Source organism: Lampetra planeri, chromosome 5 (assembly GCF_965212315.1).
Source record: "Lampetra planeri chromosome 5, kcLamPlan1.2.h2, whole genome shotgun sequence".
Lineage (NCBI taxonomy): Eukaryota > Metazoa > Chordata > Hyperoartia > Petromyzontiformes > Petromyzontidae > Lampetra > Lampetra planeri.
Genome location: NC_136111.1, coordinates 19155723 through 19176182, shown reverse-complemented (window position 1 = coordinate 19176182; position 20460 = coordinate 19155723). Strand labels below are relative to the sequence as shown.

The window sequence follows — 20460 nt, the reverse complement described above, 5'->3', positions numbered from 1 at the left end:
GTGATGATTTGAGCCAAGTTGCTGTAGAAAACGCCAAAACAAGATGCACAGCCTGGGGGATCGATGTGGACAGAAGAATTAGGCGACGTCGGAAGATGCCAGGAGAACTGGCAAGAGATGCAGGACTTTCAGCAGAAGAAATTGTGCGCGTTATGAAGAGCGTATTTTATCGACTTCAACAGGAGATGTCAACACGGTTTTTACGACTAAAAGACCTGAACACAAAATTTGGATTTCTGCTGGACGTCAAAACGCTTCTATCCGACACAGATGTCGATGCAATTCGTCGAAATTGCACAGATTTTAGAAATTTCTATGACACCGGCATCAATGGCCACAAACGTTTCACAGAAATTGGAGATTGCAAAATGCTGCTCAGTAACCGGAATGAAGTTCTACCAGAAACTCCTTTGGATCTTCTTGGTTTTATTGTGTTTTATGGAGACGACATATTTCCGAATTTGCGAATTTCACTGCAAATTTTATTAATAGCAGTTTCAATTGCAAGCTGTGAGCGGTCGTTCAGCAAATTGAAACTTATTTTGTCGTATTTGCGTGCTTCAATGGGACAAGATCGTCTCAGCGATCTTGCTCTTCTTAGCGTTGAAAGAGACACATTGGAAAACACAGATTTTGATTACGTGATTGACCAGTTTGTGAGAGTGAAATCAAAAAAAATTAATCTTTTGTAGACTATGTCAAACAGTCTACGACAGTGACTGAGTGAGCCATGTAATATAATTTCTATAAATTTGCTTCTGTAAATACAATGTTTCATTAAAATTCTAATTGTTGTTCCTTATTCGATGTAATAGGAAAATGTGATTAAACGGGGGGGGGGGGGGGGGGGCGCCAATTTTATAGTTCGTCCCCGGGCGCAAAATATCCTAGCTACGCCTCTGCTGAGATGAGTGGCTGATGCGCCACCTGTGCCCCCCCCCCTACTGTGCCCCCCCATACCAGCCCTCATCATCCCCCCCCTCACTGCATGGAGCGGTGTTGCCATGGAGACTGGGCGCACCCCCACCAACCCCCCTCCCTCTCCACAAACGTGCGCTCGGGTGCCAATGAAGTTAGGGGTCGTCCATAAATGACGTCACGTGATTTGGACAATTTTTTACCCCCCCCCCTTCGTCACAACAAGTCAGACCCCCCCCTCAAATACGCCCCCACCCCCCCAAAATAAAACATGCTTCAAATCGCTTTAAACTATTGTCATTGTAGTGCGTATTTAATGTGGCGCTGCACTGTTGTAGCAGAAAACATTTATTAAAGTATATTTAATTGAGCAGAACGTGTTGTCTATATTGATTTAAAGTTGCGCATTTTGATGTGACGTCACATTTCTCAAACCCCCCCCCCCCTCGTCACAAATGTCTGACCCCCCCCCCCCCCCAGGTGCATGTCATTTATGGACGGCTGGTCACCCCGTGGTGCCCTTATAAAGCTCAACGTTTAATCTACTCACGCCGGCTTGTGCCCGCCCCTCAGTTGGCTATTTTTGCGGAATACACCACGCCGCCGTTGACCCTGGCCATTGACCGAGCAACCCAACGACGTTCCTACCAGCTCCCTCCGCAGGAATGTGTTCCATCTCAAGATTTCTTAAGAGGGGGTTTTCTACCATTTTACTACAAGCATTGCGTCAGATACTGAACTGTCAAAACACTGGACCACCATACCTGCCTCATGAAAAGGCATTCGAGTCAATGAAGACCAATGCGGTAATACAAAACTAAAGCTTCATATAAATCAATTTCATTCTTGCGTACGAGAGCTAGATGCTAAAGTCGAGGTCTGATTGCCACGAGTGGGCTTGAGGAAGAATTCACAAATATGTAAAAGGCCATCACATGCATGCAACATTACACATGATTTTACGTGAAATGACTATGTATAGTTGACATCACTTATGGGAAATGAACACTGGGTTTCCTATGGAGGGACTCACCCCGCTACCACGGAAATGGGGAATGTCAATCGCTCAAAGGACTTAAGATAAACAGCCACATTAAGCACTTTTACGAAAAAAACTTGGACAATACACTGTTTAATGGTTTATTCACTACAACTAAAAAGTACAGTACATACATATATACATTCAGCACCCTGTAAAAACAAAAGTATTGAAGATAGCAAAGTTTTTTTGAAAGCAGAATTTGACTTTTACCTGGTCTTGACGGAACTTCATAACTTAACCGGAGACATCAAATAAGACAAAACTAATAAAATTTAAACAAAAATAATACAAACACGTGACTCCCATACCCTTGTCACCCACTTAAAAAATATCACCGATATCTATAATTATACAAAGTTAGAATCTATGTACATTCCTTAAGTTACAATTGGTGCAATAACCAGAAACTGTGCAATGAAGACTGGGACACCAAGCTCAAGTGCCCCTCAATTCTTCAAGAACCCCCCTCCTCCAACCACCACAGCAGACCTGGACTCTGGACCCAACACCTCTGCACCACCTCAGCCCAGAGCAAGCCCCAGGCAACACCTCAAGCAATGAGGCAACTTTACTGGATCCGCGGCAGGGCAGCTGGGCAGGCGACAGCCAAGACGACGTGTAGGAGGGAAACATTTCGGCACCGGCAGCAACTACGAAAGTTCTTAGGAGAAAGTCCATTGGGGTTGATGAAGCAGCTTGGTATTTGGGTTTGGTCGATGGCTTTACATCTCATTACATTTGCTGCAGGTGCTAGGCAGAGGCTGCAGGCCCAACAAACCCTGCTTCGGACAAGCTCACAACGCACAGACAGGTCAATAGCAGTGTTTACAAGCAGCATTAAAGAAGCGGGAAGAGCTGTACTTGATTTACTCATGAACTGCATTCTGGTTTCAAAAACACCCACACACCAAATGCCTTTCCGGTAAGTCGACTCCAATTTACTAATGCTTGTTTTTGGCACAGCGAAGAGGCAAATATCTTGTCAAGAGATTCTGCCACCTTGCATTTGATTTAAATGGCTTTTGGGTACAGCCAATTACTAATTTTATAAAATGCTACTTTTTACAGTATTTGCAGATTATTTCATCATTGACCAGGAAGTAATTTTTCAATCACAACCATCAATTGCTCGGCCCTTGCACGGCAATAGCAGCCGACAATCCAGCCAGCACGCCAGCCACGGAAGGCTGACTGACGCAGTGCAGCAGAGCGGGAGATCCCCAAGACCGATGCGTTTTTCTAACATCAGCCTTTTCTTAATGCTCCCCTTGCTCGCAAACATTTGGAGGGTGGCATGACGGCATGCCACGGGGACAGGGGCGAGGTTAGGACAGCGTGCGGCTCGACGCTTGTCACGTGCTCTGCAAGACAGACATGCTCTGCTTGCAGTCGACCTTGCTCAGATCGTTGGCCAGGTAGCTCACTTCTAGGGAATCTAAGAAAGCGCGACAATCCTCTTCGCTATCGAATGCCAGCTCTGACTGCACAAACTGCACGGGGACTGTGGGGCGGAAACTATGGTGGGAAGAGAAACCAGGGAGAAAAGGCACAAAAACATGTTAGAAAACACAACAATTACAACTTCAAGCAACAAAGAAAATGCTGAACCCCTTCTACTGCATTTACACTCGACATCAGAAAACATTTACACCACGCAACACTCTTACCTTATTAAATTGTTCGCATCAACAAGAATGTGTGTGCAGAAAAATGTAAGGTGCGTGTGTGTGTGAATACTCACCTGGTGCAACAGCTACTTACCTGTGCAAAACCATTGCTACTAGAGGAAAAGTGCGTTATATTTAAAAGCTGACAAAGTCGTCGAAATGGAGAAATGAAAGATGCGAGGGCTGTTTGAAACTGGCATGCCAACGATATTGGGGGAAGTATGCGAAACGTTAGATTAATAATTAAGAGAAAACAATCTGATTGCCTGAAAGTGTAGACACCTACCAGTTTCAAAACACACAAAGTGATAGAGGTGATGCGAGAGAAAAGAGAAATTAAATAAACGGAGAGACGAAAACAGCAGCAGAGCAATACTACTTGACGACAGGAAACATGAAGGCAGTGAAAGACATACGTTTTTATAATGGACTTGAGGGCTGCCTTGCGCTCCCTCTCCAGAAAGAGGTCCATGAGGTAGCTGGACATTAGCGGGGCAGTCCTGTACAGTCTGAAAAACCTGTGGTAGTTGTTCAGGGCCCAGGCGGCACGCAGAGATAGCGCATGCTCCACGCACGTATCGTCCCTCAGCTCTTTAGGCAGCTGCGCCAGCGCGGTGGTGAGATCTGAGCACACGCGTGATCCACGGCATTTGATTAGATTTCACGATGGCCAAAATCAAACATCTCCCCCAACACCAACAGCCCAAGGTCACAGCTGTGCTGCTGTTGGGAGCTTCCCTCTGGAGTAGCAAGGTGCTCTCTGCTGTTTACAATGGCCATGTTTACGTAACCCAACCAACCCGGGGGTCAGCTCTGCTGTGCCCTCTGGCTGATCCTCTGGGTATTGCATGCGGCACCGCGTCAAGCCAGGGCATCTCCAGTCCAACTCGCTCGCGCTATCCGCAGTTATTTAAGCTTGAAGCTTAATCTAGTGATTGTCTACTCGCACTGAGCAACGGTGATTCAACGCAGAGTTATCATGGCCATTACATTAAATCCTAATTTGCGCGCTATACCAAGATATGCAAGATGACACATTCAACCTGTGCAATAAAAATATAACTTTTTAAATTTTCACAAGTGAGACCCACCCTACTGTAACAACTGCTCATCGAATCCTATGGCACTTCTAAAATAAACGAGCGCGCTTAAAAAAAAAACACACCATGCAATGAAGATGAGCCCTCATGAGCCAGCCACCTTACCCCCAGAGTTCTTGGTGTAGATGTAGTAGAGGATGCGGTAGGCGGTGAACTCGCCCAGGTTTCCAGGCAGATTCTCGCTGTACAGGGACTTGAGCTGCGCTTGACACTGGTTGAACTCCTCGCGGTCTCCCTGCACAGGCAAGCAACAACCAAACGTGGTCCCCTCCATTCAGCCTCCTCTGTTTAACCCTTCAAAAAACGATGCCACACCTCACTTTCCAAAAATGCTATTTCGTTTATACAGTATTCCCTTGCTAGTCACGAACTTGCTATCTGAGATTTTTGGCTAACTGCGAATCGCATCACAAAGTCTACACAACTGCATCGAAAGTGATGAGATAAAGCGACGAAAGATGTGATGCAAGAAAGTGATTATATAAAGTGATAAGATCAAACTTGATTTGAAGCTTTCGTGACTGCAAGAATTACTCTTTGGTTCTTTCGGTAAAGTCACGTAGAGGCATTGGGTCTCTGTGTCTTATGTTGTGTGTCTGCGTTGTCTCTGCTTGTGTGTCTCCATGTCTGTTTTGTCTCTCAAATTGAGTTCTACCTGAGGACTGCGTGTGTTGCAATCGAAACGTCGTATTCTATTATCACATTTATTTATTTATTTTCTACGTGACTTTTCCTGAAAGAACCAAAGAGTGATAAGATAATTTTCATGTATTCAACAGCTTATTTTTGTATTTATTTAATGTAATTCATTAAAGAGATAACTACGTGCGAAATTTGATGTTCACGAGCATCTCCGGAACGTATTCCTCGCGAATGAGGGAATATTGTACTAAACTCGTGTGTACCCAGAGGTGATGCCGCATGCATCGTGACGCTCACCTTCTCGAGCGCGATACGGGCGTGTGTCTCGTACACCTCCACCGTGAACTCCGTCCGCACCCCCTGGACCTGTTTAAAAAAAGAAAACGACACATTAGCATCCAGGGTCTCTCGTGTCCAATGCATATAACAGTACGCTTTGGTGCGGTGCAGGAGTCCACTATGTATGCAGAACTTATTTCGCACCGTACGTAGTGAACCGTGTCTAATCAGAGGTGTGTAACGTGGCCAAGGGGATCAAGCTTGACGAGGACATTTTTTATTTGTTCACGCGTAAGACAAAGTTTGATTTCACTGACCGTTAGGTCTTGCCGAATGGACTTCATCTGTTCACAGGCAAAGTGGTAATCCTGGTTCGCCTTCCAGTGTGCTTTCACCATCGTCAGAGATTTTCTCAGCACCTGCACCAATTAAAGTTCAAGATTACTAACATGCAAAATTCCACACCTACACATCGACAGACACCAACATCACCACACAAACTCACAAGACGAATAATGATAATGCCCTGTTTTTGCAATGGTAAGTCTCGCCGAGATAAGACTTTTTTCAAGAAGGTCCTACATTGAGATGTTTGGCATGTGGAAGTAAACTGGCGTATCCGGAGAAAACTCGCACGTATGGGAGGGAGGGGGTCACACTCAACTATGCGGATACACTGCAGTACTGCCATCTCATAACCAGCTTGCAACCATGTGTTTACACATAACCAGGTACTCGTATCAGGCTGAATCTTACGAGGAGAGACGCAGAAATCGTTCAGGTTGCCTCGCCACTGACGGAAGCCATGGCCAGGAATCAAACTGAGGTCACTGGGTTAATAGCGCATTGCGTTAACCAATGCACCATAACTCCAAACAATTTTGCGCAGAAAACGCATGCAATACGATGGGGCGGTCACACAAAATCACGCACGCATACATACACACAATCACACAATCAGGCACGCACACCATGACGAGGTGGTTACGCCCACGCATACACAACCACATGTACGTACCACGATGGGGCGCACTACAGAGGGGTCAGGCGCACAGGTGAGACGCAGGTAGGGCTTGGTGATGTCGGAGCAGGTGCCCACGATCTTGAGCTCGTCCCAGTCAAGGGATTCGGGCACGCCGCTCTCCAGGCTGTTGATCTGCAGCACGAGCGGCTCAGAGCGCAGCCGCCTGGGAGTGGGGCCGCCCTGCCACTGGAAGCGCGCGGCACGGCGCTGGCGCTTGCCATCGCGGTCCGGGTCGTCCACCACAAACCGCATGCCGCTCAGGTCACCCTTGCGGTTGCGTTTCTTGCCGAACACGCCACCAAACTCCGCCGCTGCGGCCTTCTCCCTGCGAGGCGGCGCGGTGACAAAACGTTCAGTGTCGCGTGGTGATGCGCGTGGGCCGCGCGGCCGACATCGGCTCCATCCTCATTTTGCTCTATCGTCGTAGGTCACCGTTTTGGATTTAAAATACATCAAAGATTGCTATTCAGCTTGCACGTGCCGAGCAATTAAGCTTGGGTGTACAAATGCCTACGCGAACCATAGCTCACTGGGGTATAGTATGAATGTTGAACTTTTTCATACCGTACATAGCCAAGTGCTAAATTGGAGGTGGGGGAAAGGCAAACTAAAAACAAAAAGCGATTCTCAAGAAATGAGTTTATGCATTAAGGTTATTAAGTTAGGTTGGGGTCAGAATTAGGGTTTGGATTACGTGTTAGGGTTACCATACGTGTCCAGGTTATGACTCCTGTTAAGGCGAGCATGACGGTAAGCGCTAGCGTTACACGCAGCTTTTAAGGTGACGTTACAATTAGTGCCCGGCCTAACGTTAGATCAAGCAGTGGAAATAGGGCTTAACATTTTATAACAGGGTTAGTGCTTTAGGGCCAGCATGAGGTGGGGTGTTAGGGTTGTAGCATTACCTCCGCGCATTGCGCTGCATGCGCCCTCTGCCGCGGCTCCTGCCTCGGTTCATCTGTAGTTGCCGCTGCGGCAGGCGGCACTTCTCTGAGTGGCTGCTGCTGTTGGAGCGCGAGCTGCTCGAGCTGTCACTGCACAGGAGGCCGGGGGAGTGGTGGGGGGGGGGGAGAGGCAAAGAAGTATAAATGGATGCCATTAACAGATATGCTTGCAATGCAAACTGTGCACCAAATTAATGAAAATCGGAGATCCTAACATAACAAAACCACGATAGGCTGGGAACATGCAGACAGAAACCTGGTTTAGTATCAGGTTACTGAAACAATAATCTTCAACGCAATTGTATGTATATCTATGAGACGTTGATTCCTTGTACAAGATATCCATTTGGTATTTGAACATCCTAACACTTGTTTTATTGCCAGAAAGGGTATGAATGCATGTTCAACTTCTTCCGCACCGTACATAGCCAACCATTGTCATCCGATGTGCGGGAAATGACACGGCCATTATGAGCCCGCTCGCGCGACTACCGCGCGCCCTTCACCTGCGCCGACGCCGGCGTTGCGGTGTGCGCGACCGTGAGCGTGACTTGGAGCCCGAGCTCGAAGAGGAGCTGCAGCGCGAGCGGAACACGTTGCGGTAGCCGAATTTGTTGCGGTATCCGTTGGCCGCCGCCGCAGCCGCCGCCATCGCCGGGGAGGAGCTGGTGGTGGATGCCATCACCGTGCGGCTACGGCTGTTGGCGCCTGGCGTGGATGGGCTAGCGGTTGGCACGGTCTGAGAGGAGGTTGATGGCGTCGGAACCCGTGGCGTCATCGCCGCCATCAACGACGGCGTGCCCGAGGACGCTGGCACGGAGTCCATCCAGCGCGATGCCTTGCGTGGCGACCGCTCGCTCGCCTCTCTGTTGTGGCTGTAGTCGGTAAGGTCAGGTGTATATAATTAGCAGTGCTGCAACTTTCGCCCGTTGAAATGGTTGCCTAATCTATTAATTATTGCTTTGATTAAATCAAATCGATAAAAAATATTACCGTACAACATGCATTGTCATATGCATGCGTAAATAATATTTTCACCGCGATGCTTAAAATTACTATGGTACACAAATACGATCGAATTATAAATCCTAACACTATACTATTGGTGCTGAACCACAAATTGGAAAAAACAATTGGTCGCCAGGGTTAGTTGCCAGCACTAAGATAACTTACAGTATCACGAGTTAATGACCAAGCTCTAGAACAGGCTATGGCAAGAAGTCAAATTAAAACAATTCATAAAAGAAGAACGATGTGGCTTTTAGCACATTCTCAGGAGGTGAAACATGAAGTTATAGAAGTATATTAGGAAAGACTAAGAGGTGGCAAGAGAAAGCTACTACTTGAAGGGGGACTTGGTGAACGGATGGAAAGCTCAAGATCGGACAGGATTTGGAGGGAGGCCGAGTCAAGGACCTGTCATTGGCCAGGGGAGTAAAAAGTAGAGGAGTTAAGTGTTCAGTATAAGGAGGCATCGTTACTTGGGCAGCGCCTCCTTGGTCCAGTCGATGGTGTACGCCGAGCCATCGTTGAGCCGCGCCGTGAGCAGCTCCTTCAGCAGCCGCTCTGTGCCATCTTTGTCCTCCTCGGTCTCGCACGTGGCAAAGCAGCGCTCCACGTAGGCCTTCATGGCCTTGGGCCAGTCGCCCGGCCTCGGCAGGGCCCTGCGAGCACACGGCCAAACAATTATCACCTCGGTGGTTTCTCTAACATATTTGGAATGGCAGCCCCCACAAATCAAGATGACCGTCTCAATCACTCACTCTGGTGATGTCACTCTGGAATCACTTTGTTTTAAAGTGTCAATGGCGTGATAGCATTACATCGTTACGATGGGAGTGCCTGATCATAAGTTGTTAATTCTCGCAAAGTTCTCAACTTGTTGGTAAGCCTGGGACATACATTCTATTCGTGTATATATAAATATTAAAAAGGCCAGGATCAAGGTTTTCCACTTTGCCAAGGAATGAACATTGCCATTTATACAAATGTTTAATTAGAAGGCCAACTTTGTTCCTAATTTCCCCCTTCACAAGGAATCCATTTCTCCTCTTCCCCACCATCTCATACTGTGTACGTCTTCAATTTGGTTGTACGCAATGTAGTTCATTTAGATGCTTTATAAAGTCAAACTGTTGTCGTGTTATCTTTTTCCCAACTCACTTGGGAGTCTCGGTCGGCATCGGTTGTTGTGCAGGACTTTGTTTTGGTGGCTCTGCAGTCGGCTGGGGCCCCGGGTTGAACTGACTGTTGCTGGTGACGAGCGGTCGCTTGGGGATGTTAAACTTGAGATTCCCTGCGCCAGGAGCCTCTGAGATTCACAATACAAAATTCGCCAAGAAATGATTCACTACCCACAAGATGATAAAAAAGTGCCGCAATTCAGGGTCATGAATTCACAAAAATAAAATGCTTCATGCTGATATTGTCTCACGAATATCTCCACTATATGGTTTGTCGTTAATGGTCTCATTTGTACAGTTATGTTCCATAAATTTGCCCGAGTGCAACATCAGCATATACGGTGAATAATATATTTGTGCAAGGATGACCCCTATGCATATCGTCAAGGTGCATCCACTCTGCTTTTTGGATGATGAAAATCATTAGCAGTGGTATACCGAGATCCATTGTTTAAGGGCACCTTATAAATCTATGTTATAACTAATTGCAAATACTCATGATTCACCCAAACAAAGCTCCACTCACGTTTTTTCTGCCACAGTTGCGGCCCCTTGCTTTTAATAACTTCTGTATAGGGCATCCTTGGCTGCTGATGTTGCTGTTGTTGCTGCTGATGCTGTTGTTGCATGCTCTGCTGCTGCCGTTGCTGCATGCTCTGCTGTTGTTGATGCTGCATGCTCTGCTGTTGTTGATGCTGCATGCTCTGCTGTTGATGTATGTTCTGCTGTTGTTGATGCTGCATGGCCTGCTGCTGCATTAGCTGCTGGTGCGACTGTATTGCCGGATGCGTCTGCACATGCGGCTGCACATGCGGCTGCATGGGCTTGGGAGGCTGGGGAGGGGGCGGTAGCGGTGGAGGCTGTGGCTGGTGGGGTTGGCCCAGGATGGTGCCACTCGCCGGCTCCTGACCGGGCGCCTGTCGGGAACGCCGACGCCCGGTGCACATCGCAATCGTCACAAACAAACCGTGACAACGGCCTCCCACGTAACCACGCAAAGCACACTCCAGAGGATTCTCAGCCTTCTTCATTATTGTCTTCCCACTCGTAAGTGGGGGGAAATATGCAATGTTCAGAATAAAAATCCAGAATTATACGTTTTAATAACTCAATTTCTGATGACCAAATCACTAGAGCTTGTCAGACCTCAAAAGCTATGCAGGACTCAGCCAGGATAGCATTTTAATGGGCCAACACCATAAGTTTTTACTACGCCGAGTCTCATAACTCTTTTTCGGAGCGTCCTGCTAAATTTGTGGTTGCTGTCGGCTACTGCACGGCGATGCTGTCAGCACTAATCAGTGTAGAGAACTACGGTCAAATAACTACCAGGATCCGCACCGTGTGCAGAGGCTCCCATCGAGCTTGCACAACATTTTATCTGTCCATCGAGTGTACCGATTAAAAGGCTTGTACATATACAAAATGCCATCAAACTATGTTAACTCCAGATGTGGTTCGGACAAGATTCTCCAGGGCTATTCTCAAACTATGTTTTGCCACATGACTCACTCCAGTATCCAAATGGAAACGTCTTTATCTCATGAAACGGCAATGATTGGCAGCACAGATGAAACGTACACAAGGGGTAAAAAGCAAAACCAAACGCCTTTAAATCTCTGCCGGCCAAAAGCGTATCGTCATTACCTGAATCTGATCCTCCGTCTGTAGAGGCTGCTGATGGTAGCCTGGTTGCATCATGTACTGCCCAGATGACTGGGGGTACATCCCGTACATGCCCTGCAGGAAAAGTAAGGCGCCATAACTGCTACTACTGCGTAGGTTCTCGTGGTAGTGCTGTATGTAGAACTTCCTTCGCACCATACATAGTGAACCGATGTGTTTCCAGGTTGTATCATGGTGATGCTCATACCAGAAGCAGCTCCCCATCGCAAGAGAAAAAGTTGGACATGGTGCTAAACACGCAACCCAAATATTTTAAAAATTGTCACTTTCACTTTAGCCCATACCAGTGGCACAGGCAGCTAAAAATGACAGTGGGCAATTTTTTTCCACTGCTATAGATTCACTAATTCCAAGAAGTAAACTTTAGTGAGTAAAGAAATGCAGTTTTTATAATACTCTTATAAGTGCACAACTTTATCTCTGATGAGCGCTGCACTTTCCGTCGTTTTCATGCAGGGGGTGCTGTAAACCTACGTGCCCCTCTACATGAACGACGGAGGCGCAGGGACAGACGTTCGATTACGTTTGAATCGATTTGCAGACGGCGGTCTTCTCGTACGGCTAGCTCTATGTCGCCTTATCGCAATCCCGCAATCCCAAACAGGTGAAAGTCTGCATCGAACCCCCAGCAAGGCATCTACTTAACAACGAGAGAAAATTCATACAAAATGTCGTTTTCAATTAAGTCTTCCAGATGTAAAATGATAAGCCTTTAATGAGGAAATAAAATTAACTAATTCAAAACATAATACAAAGCAAAGACGTATCATTTTAAAACATCAAAACGGAGCATCGAGTGCTTGCGTGAATGTGACGTTCGTGTGCAATTTTTTTGAGACTTTCTTCGTTCTTGGCCGAAGGCCGTAAATGGTTGAGGCGCCCCTATGGCGCCCCCGAACAACCCCTAGTATCTATTAATTTCGTAAAAATGAATGTACATTATTAACAATTAATTACACATTTTCCCCATGTGTACAGGCACCATGCCTGGATGTGTGTGCATTATTGGACAGCCCTTTGTCAATCCAGTGCTGGATGAAGGCCTCACCAGAACATATCAGTTGTTTGACCATACTTAACAAAGCTGGTCAGTGTGGGCTAGAGTGAGAGGGTGGCCCACAAGCCAATACAAATATTACTTTCCATTCACATAGCAGGCTTACAATAATTTAGAAGTCACCTTACCATTTGGTATTGGTTGTAGTAGTTGTACGCAGGTGGTACACCGTATCCATAGCCGTATGAATACCACGGATACATCTGCTGGTTGTTGGCTGCAGCAGCTGCTGTTGGGTCATCGTGTTGTTGCTGCTGCTGCGGTTGCTGCTGCGGAGTGGAAATATTTTTCTGAAGAGGAGCACAAGGACAGCATCCGGTTTTAATTGAAACTCACACTTCACAAGGCATCACAAATACCATCACTATCATAAACCATGATCAATCCAATGTTAGATAAATGTCCTTCCCTGAACCATACATCTCTCACTCCTGCAATGTAACAATCCATTTCGCATCTGCACACATTATTGTATTGCTACTACAAGTGTTACACCTCAAGGGTTTTGAGAGCAACTGCCATGCAGTACATACATTATGGTAGCAGTTGTAGGCTAATCAGTATGAAAAAGTCAATGGTTCATTAGTGCATGCACTAGTTTGGGATGTTTTAGCATTTCATATTTGAACAGACAGGGATGCTGTATTGGATCAGTCTCTGTTACTCCAGGGAAAAGAAGACTATTTAATTGTATTTGATTTGCTTGTAATTTTGGAGACACAGGTCCCTCTTGCAAATCATACTACGGTATTCTCTTTCATTATACTAAACTTAAAACTTCACTGCCAATGAACATTTTTACCGCAAATGTTTATCTTGGTGTCAATAATCTAAACTGGCCGGCCTACCCTGGTGAAATAAAAAGTGGTCGTTTATTTCGGCCAACTTAAACATTACTCCCGTTTCCCATGGACAGGTAACTTAGTCTGCCCGATTTCTCCTGGAGCACAATTTGGACAACTAGAGTTGGTTCAAAAAGTTGTATTTCCACGACTAGCCGATTTTACTCCAGTAATAATGTGAATTGGACCTTTACAAAATTAATACTTCAACTCGGCCCTAATTCTGACAGAGAATTCAGCCCAGCCGCAGAACCCAACTAATCTGAGAGAATTTGGACTCGTGTTCAAACTAGCAGCCAACTCAAGTCATCTACAACGTGAAAGAGGGACGTGGGGCCCATCTTTAAGTTGCCGTTAATAGAATCAGTGTACGCGAGGCTAATAATCAAAACATAGAAAATGTTGACTCGCACCACTGTACAGTAGCAAAAACAAAAACACCAAAGCAATCGAACCTGCTGGCTCTTCTTGCCAGATGACACCGGAGAGGAGATCTCCTTCTGGATGCTCGCCAACGCCTGTCTCGCCTTCTCCCACTCTGGTGTCTCCTTGGGAGGCTGTGGGCCCTGTGAGCCCATGCCCTCCACGTGGGATCCTGCTGCGTTGTATTGCTGCGCCCTACGACACACAACCGTCACCACCGCCCCCCCTCGTTAAGCCTTGGTGGCAACGGTGCAAGTTAAGGCTCTAAAGCACCAATGCCCGGTCTAATTATACATCGCAGGCAGCAGTGGCAAAGGTCAACGGATGCCAGACAATCCACTTAGGGGCCATCCATTAAGTACGTATGCAAAAATCTTGAGCCCTCCCCGCCCTCCCTGTACGCACGCATACTTTTTACCCCCCCCCCGCCCACCTGCGTACGTACGCTTGACGTACCCCCACCCAGAATCCTATAGAACGGCCGATATTTAATCCACACAGAAACAATCAAGGATTAATAATATTAACGAGGCCCCCCCCCCACCCCGTTTCCTATGCGTAGGTACATTGTCAGTAGACCCCCCCATACCCCCCCTCGATGCGTACGTACTAAATGGATGACCCCTTATGGGTAGACTGGTTTAGGAGGCAATGCCTTCCAGTCTCGGCGCTCTGTGCGGACTTTTTAAGGCTATGGTTCCATTTCTGTAATTAAAGCTCCCAATTTGTGTATGAAACAGTTCACGGTTGTGTTCAGTGTTACAAAGTATATAGATAAATATTAAGAAACCATAGAAAATATGTATTATAGGAGGTAGAGTTTGGAACAAAAAGAAACGAGCACTGCAGTTTCATAAGCAGCTGCACTTAGCATTCCCATGAATCCAAACCGCACTGAATTTATTGTATTAATCTTGATTATTGTATTAGATCCAGTTATTAGGATCCGAAACCAAATAAGTCATTTTACAAACTTGTATGCGCTGTATGTGGGAAATACCCGACGTGTTTTTTTTATTTACGGCACTCTAGAGTGAACTGAAAACTGGATGAGAATTTGTTATCAGCAAGGTGTAAATATTTGTGCAATGTGTTTACGTTAAAAATATTGTATGTCAGCTAAGAAGCAGCAAAGGGGATTCACAGACGTCACAATAACAAGCTACATCCTTCTCTAAAACAAACCAATTAACAACATATTAACACCAACATTATCACAATATAATACTAAATTGTAAATCGAACTTCAGTAACAAAAAAACGAACCATGACCCTACACACTAATCACTATCCCAACAGGCAGTAACAATCATGTACAAAACACTATCGCCAAAGTGTACTTCGTATACAAAATGTTGTTACGGTTACAAGCTGTGACCAGAAGGCTTAAAAAGATTATCTCAAGACATTTTCATATAAACAAACATAAATAGCACCCTATTTGGTTGAAGTGAAGATTAGCATTCGCCTAAAAGAGTATTCAGAATGTGAACCGTGTTTGGTGGAACGGCCGCATTAAATTGCATTTATAGCAGCCCGTAATTGGTTGGTTATGTTTTACATTTCAGAAATATGAACGTCAACGTGTATTCTTTAAGCAGATTGCACGAAACCAGTTTGTTTTCCTTCACGTAAAAGGGCTGAGTTTTATGACCACGGATTAGAATACAATCCAGTCGGTGAAACGCAAATTTTATTTTTAATGAAAAAAAACGAAGTTTGATTTAAAGCTTTCGTGACTGCAGGGATTCATATTCTTGGTTCATCGGTAAAGTCACGTAGAAGGGAAATAATACTAATATAAAACAATAATTATTTCACGACGTTTCTTCACGACGTTGCTACACAAGCAATCATCATCAGGTGTGAAATCCACAGCAATACTTTTTTTCATATTTTTCATATACAAAACAGACATTTTTTTCAAATTTTCTTGCTGTGGATTTCACACCTGATGATGATTGCTTGTGTTGCAGTCGAAACGTCGTGAGAATTTTTATTGTTTTATATTTGTATTATTTCCCTTCTACGTGATGACTTTACCGAAAGAACCAAGAATATAAAATCGAAGTTTGTCAACTGGACTGACTCCTGCCTGGAATCAGTTGCCTGGCACGTGGCCCCAGCGTGCCCTACGATGACATCACGACGCACGTCTGCGTAATGACGTCACGCGCATTCCGCGACGTGCGAAGTACGAGGCCGTGTTCGTGCGTGATGACGTCACAAATCCCCCTAACCTTGCCCATGACGTTCCTGTACTGTACACAGATTATAATTTTTTTTACACAGACGTTGACAAAACGTTATCCCGGGAGACACTCGCAAGTTATTGATTACTATCGCCACCTTGAAACAAGTCCAAATCCGCCTGCGTGCGTTCTTCATAAAAGGAACTGTATTAATTCTCACGACACGTTAAAGTTTATCATCTTCGAGGCTATGGGGGGGGGGGTTGACAAGCGTTCTTAGGCGTGGCGCTATGGCTGATGACAGCGTTGTTGGGAATTATTTAACGTGCTGAATTGTCACTCACTCCTCGTTTGGGTGCCACGGTGGCAAAGATGTTAACTCCCTCGCCAGATATACAGGAGGTCGTTGCTTCGATCCAGACTCTGACGCCTGCTGTATTTTCGAAGTTTGCATGCATCGCTCTCCCCGTGATGTGGATTTTCTCCTGATTTCCACTCTACGTTTACAGTATTTGGTTGCTGTACATTTCCACAAGTCAATTCGTTGAGTTATCATTTTTGTGGCCAGGTAGCTTCTGAAAAAAAACATATCTGTGGGCCCTACCTGGTAAAATAAAGTTTATGTGGCGAGTTTTCTCCAGATATACCCAATTTCCTTCCACGCCAAGCCATTTACCGTAGTAATTGAGAGTTGGGGGGCAAACATGACAAAGCCGGACCCTCCTGAAACTCAGGGAAGGCTCCTGGGTTAAGGGAATCATTGTTTATTAGCCGTCACCGAAACGATTAACTTAAACCGCAGGGTCCAATGTGGTTTTTATATCTTGGGCACGACGATGAATATAACTAAACTATGATTATATGTGTGTAGACGTCCTCACAGTTTGTTGATTTGAGAATACTAAAAACGGGGGGGGGGGGGGGGCCTGTCCATCCACAGGCCTCAACGCATCCAATAATATTAGCATTAGCGAGCATTTAACGGGCGAGAGCGAGGGTTAAAAACACCGTCTAACACACTCAATAAGCGATCCCACCCATGGAATGACACACGGTTTGAAAATAAACTTAAAATTAACCAAAACGACAACGCCGATTTCGATGATGACGACGAAGACGACGCCTCCATTTGCCGCGGCCGCCATTACGGCCGCTCCAATCCGGCCCATTGCCGTCATCCTCTGCAGCCTTTCAAAGTTGATCTTATCGTTCGCGAGCGGAATATACAAAAGAGAGTGGTGGTGGTGGGGACGCCGAGGGGAATTACCACTGCGCTGCTTGCGCCGCCTGGTTGCCGACGTTCCAGTGCTGTGGTTGCTGCATGGCCGCCATCGCGTCGCTTCTGTAACGACGAACGCCGTTGGGTTCAGTGAAGGAGGAGTGGACGAGTCCACTCTGACACGGAGAGAGGGGGGGGGTAATGAATAACTGGGCGAAACCAACTGTCTCGAAGTGGCGGGGAGGAGTGGGGCGGGTGTTGATATGTTTCTAGATATTCTTGGTTCTTTCGGTAAAGTAACGTAGAAAGGAAAAAATAATGTAAATATGAAACAATAAAAATTCTCACGACGTTTCGACTGCAACATAAGCAATCATCATCAGGTGTGAAATCCACAGCAATACATTTTTCTTGCTGTGGATTTCACAGCAAGAAAATCCACAGCAAGAAAATTTTCTAGCTGTGAATTTCACACCTGATGATGATTGCTTGTGTTGCAGTCGAAACGTCGTGAAAATTTTTATTGTTTTATATTTTTATTATTTTATTATTTCCCTTCCACGTGACTTTACCGAAAGAACCAAGAATATGAATCCCTGCAGTCACGAAAACTTCAAATCTCGATTGTGATTTTCTCGTAAACGAATTGGCATGTTCTGTTTACGTGGCACGACTTTTATACTTTAAAACCAGACTATACTTTAGTGCTCAGATTGTACAACGTTGTGGATTTACTCTCCAACACACCGGTGAGCTGTACTAGGAACACATTGATTGACATGTTCTGTTTACGTAACACAATCTTACTAATTGGCTGTGTCGTGTGGTGGCGGGTTTAACGACGCATTTCTATTTACGCAATATAACCTAAAATAACCCCTCTATTATGGATAATATTTGTCGCGAAGCCAACTTGTTAAACCCGACACAGCCAATTAGTAAGGTTTGTCACGTAAACAAAACGTGCCAATTAGTTGCTACCTTCAGCACACCGGTGTGTTGGGGAGTAAACCCACATCATTTAAAATTCGAGTAGTGTACGACGTTTCGTTGGTGATTACAATCAGCTTCATCAGGCAAACAAACAGAATTGTGAAGAGGTCCTGTTACGGTCTTAATGAGAGGAGTAAAGGTGATGTCATCATTGTGAGCCATTCAGGTGACGTTTCAAAATCAGAATATTTATTCATACAGGAGGAATCCGATGATCTATAAAGCTCTTTTTCACAGACGTCCAGTCGGGGAAAGTCAGAACATTACAACATAAACAATCCAAAAACACGATAGGAGTGCAAAGTATAGGAAAGGTAAACAAATCACTTTCAAAAATATACAAATAAACCTAAACGATATTCTTAGGTTGTTTCGGTACGTGACTTTACCGAAAAAACCTAAGAATATGAATCCTTGCAGTCACGAAAGCTTCAAATCTAAAACCTAAACGAGTTTTTTTTTAATCTCATCGGGTAGAACCCACTGAGCCAATAATCACTTATTTTTCAGAAACGACCTGGCCACAAATGATAGCTCAACGAAGTGGCTTATCAAGTGGAAATATAAAGCCACAAAATTATCTAAATGACCTAGACGAAAAAATAATCCACGCAACCACGGGGAGAGAACATGCCAACTCCAAATATTCAACAGGCGTCAGGGTTGGAATCGAACCACAAACCTCCGACCTCCTGCATACAAGGCGAGGTAGTTAACATCAACACCACCGTGGCACGCCCCTTAAATAAATATGGACGAGACCAACAGACGTGAAGTCCCCCTTGAAGGGGATGTTTACAAGAGAAACAGATGAGGTCAGCGAAGAAGGATGACGTTTGGCTACAGATTGGGTGATCCCAAAACGTAGGAGGGGAGGGTAGTTTGCACAGCATGGACGCAACCAAAAGGGACGGCCCCGTGGATGATCGTAACGGTGTTGATGGGGAAGTGGGGGGTGGGGCTTGGGGAAGTGGGGGGCGGGCGGAGGTGGGATGCAAGACGACCGGTGGGCGACACGAAGAGGTCTCGCGGGGGGGGGGGGGAGAAAACAATGCCGTCAATTCCCTCGATGCAATAGTAACAAAAGAGTACTGTTGTGTTAAATAATTAATATTTGTTTCTGTTTGTAGCCCGTCTCATTCGTTGCAACCGTTAGTTTGAAATAGGAATGAGTAGACATTTCACATAATTCTAAAACACAAGAATGTATTTTGATCTATAAATCCACGTTCGTGGCTGATTGTCAATCACGTAGGTAATTTAGATTTTTTTTTACCTACGTGACTTTACCGAAAAACCTAAGAATATGAATCCTTGCAGTCACGAAAGCTTCAAATCTAGAATGATTGTCAATCCTTCACATTCATAACATATAACGGACGAGACCAAGAGGTCTGGCTGCGGGGGGGGGGGGTTACGACATCGGATGAGACCAAGAGGGACGTTTCTGCGGCAGGAATCACAATAGAAGGACGAGACCAAGACGCTTGACATCGAGGGGGGTAACAGCTTTACCAACCATACAAAACAAATCCCAGTCAAATAATCCTCATGGAACAGATGCGGGGTACGAATATAGATTTTAGTCACTACGGATATCGTCATCTTTTGCCACGGCATTAGAAATAGGGAATTTGAGCAGGGAGACCCTTTGGTATTTATTCATGTTTAACAATAATAATGTAAAGTCATCTCTGGACCCAAATGCTATCGTAAACATTTAAAATGAACAAACTACGCACGTCAAATTACATTGAATACAACGTCTAAATGCAACCCGCATCTCGGGACACTTTACAAAAAACGAAGACTTACGACATTCGGGTAGAAGGGGTGGTGAGTGGCACGGAGGAGAGGAGAGAACGACACAGCCATTACAAAGTTGTAGATGGCGTGAGCTGAGATACATAATAAGATAAATGTGAGGTCAACGTAGACACAAATGAGATCATGTACAGTGCTGTGGTGAGATAAGAGCAGAGAGTTGTACACAGCATTGAGATGAGATTAAGGCATGTCATTGGCTTTCGTGAGAATTTGCTTAAGTTTAAGACTTGAATTGTCCAGATATCTTTGATACATTGCTATTCTTTGAGTTTCTTAGGGCCCTTAAGCTTTTTCTTAGTTTGCTTATGCCTTAAGGTTCCCACGGAGACACCCACGTAAAAATTACCAGTTTAAAAAGTCCATTAATCCAGTTGAACCCACGACCCTAAAACCGTCATCCACTGCCCTCAGATACCGGAAGG

The 20460-nt window shown here is 45.4% G+C and overlaps 1 protein-coding gene across 3 annotated transcripts; it reads right to left on the bottom strand.

Annotated features, from left to right (window-relative positions):
- Window positions 1-2044: 2044 nt before the first annotated feature.
- On the bottom strand, window positions 2045-17407 carry LENG8 (leukocyte receptor cluster member 8). 3 transcript variants are annotated; one of them, XM_078594916.1, is made up of 15 exons: window positions 17267-17407; window positions 13840-14002; window positions 12671-12832; window positions 11447-11539; window positions 10326-10716; window positions 9780-9927; window positions 9098-9280; window positions 8123-8491; window positions 7578-7706; window positions 6667-6997; window positions 5966-6067; window positions 5667-5735; window positions 4833-4962; window positions 4044-4251; window positions 2045-3475 (listed from the first exon to the last, which is right to left on the bottom strand). In XM_078594916.1, exons 1-15 carry the CDS (start codon window positions 17329-17331, stop codon window positions 3313-3315), a joined length of 2706 nt encoding a protein of 901 aa, XP_078451042.1. In that variant the 5' UTR covers window positions 17332-17407; the 3' UTR covers window positions 2045-3312. The 3 variants fall into 3 exon arrangements, with proteins under 3 accessions (XP_078451042.1, XP_078451040.1, XP_078451041.1); XM_078594914.1 differs by having other exon boundaries at window positions 2045-4251; XM_078594915.1 differs by having other exon boundaries at window positions 2045-4251; window positions 7578-7700.
- Between the last annotated feature and the right edge of the window lie 3053 nt (window positions 17408-20460).

Bases quoted from the DNA above. Each gene is read 5' to 3' on its own strand.
- LENG8 (XM_078594914.1), bottom strand. From the start codon at position 17,331: ATGGCGGCCATGCAGCAACCACAGCACTGGAACGTCGGCAACCAGGCG. The intron at 11,540-12,670 runs GTAAGGTGACTT...CTTTTCCTGCAG, and splicing joins ACTACAACCAATACCAAATG to GGCATGTACGGGATGTACCC. The intron at 8,492-9,097 runs GTAACGATGCCT...TACCGACTACAG, and splicing joins ACCAAGGAGGCGCTGCCCAA to CCACAACAGAGAGGCGAGCG.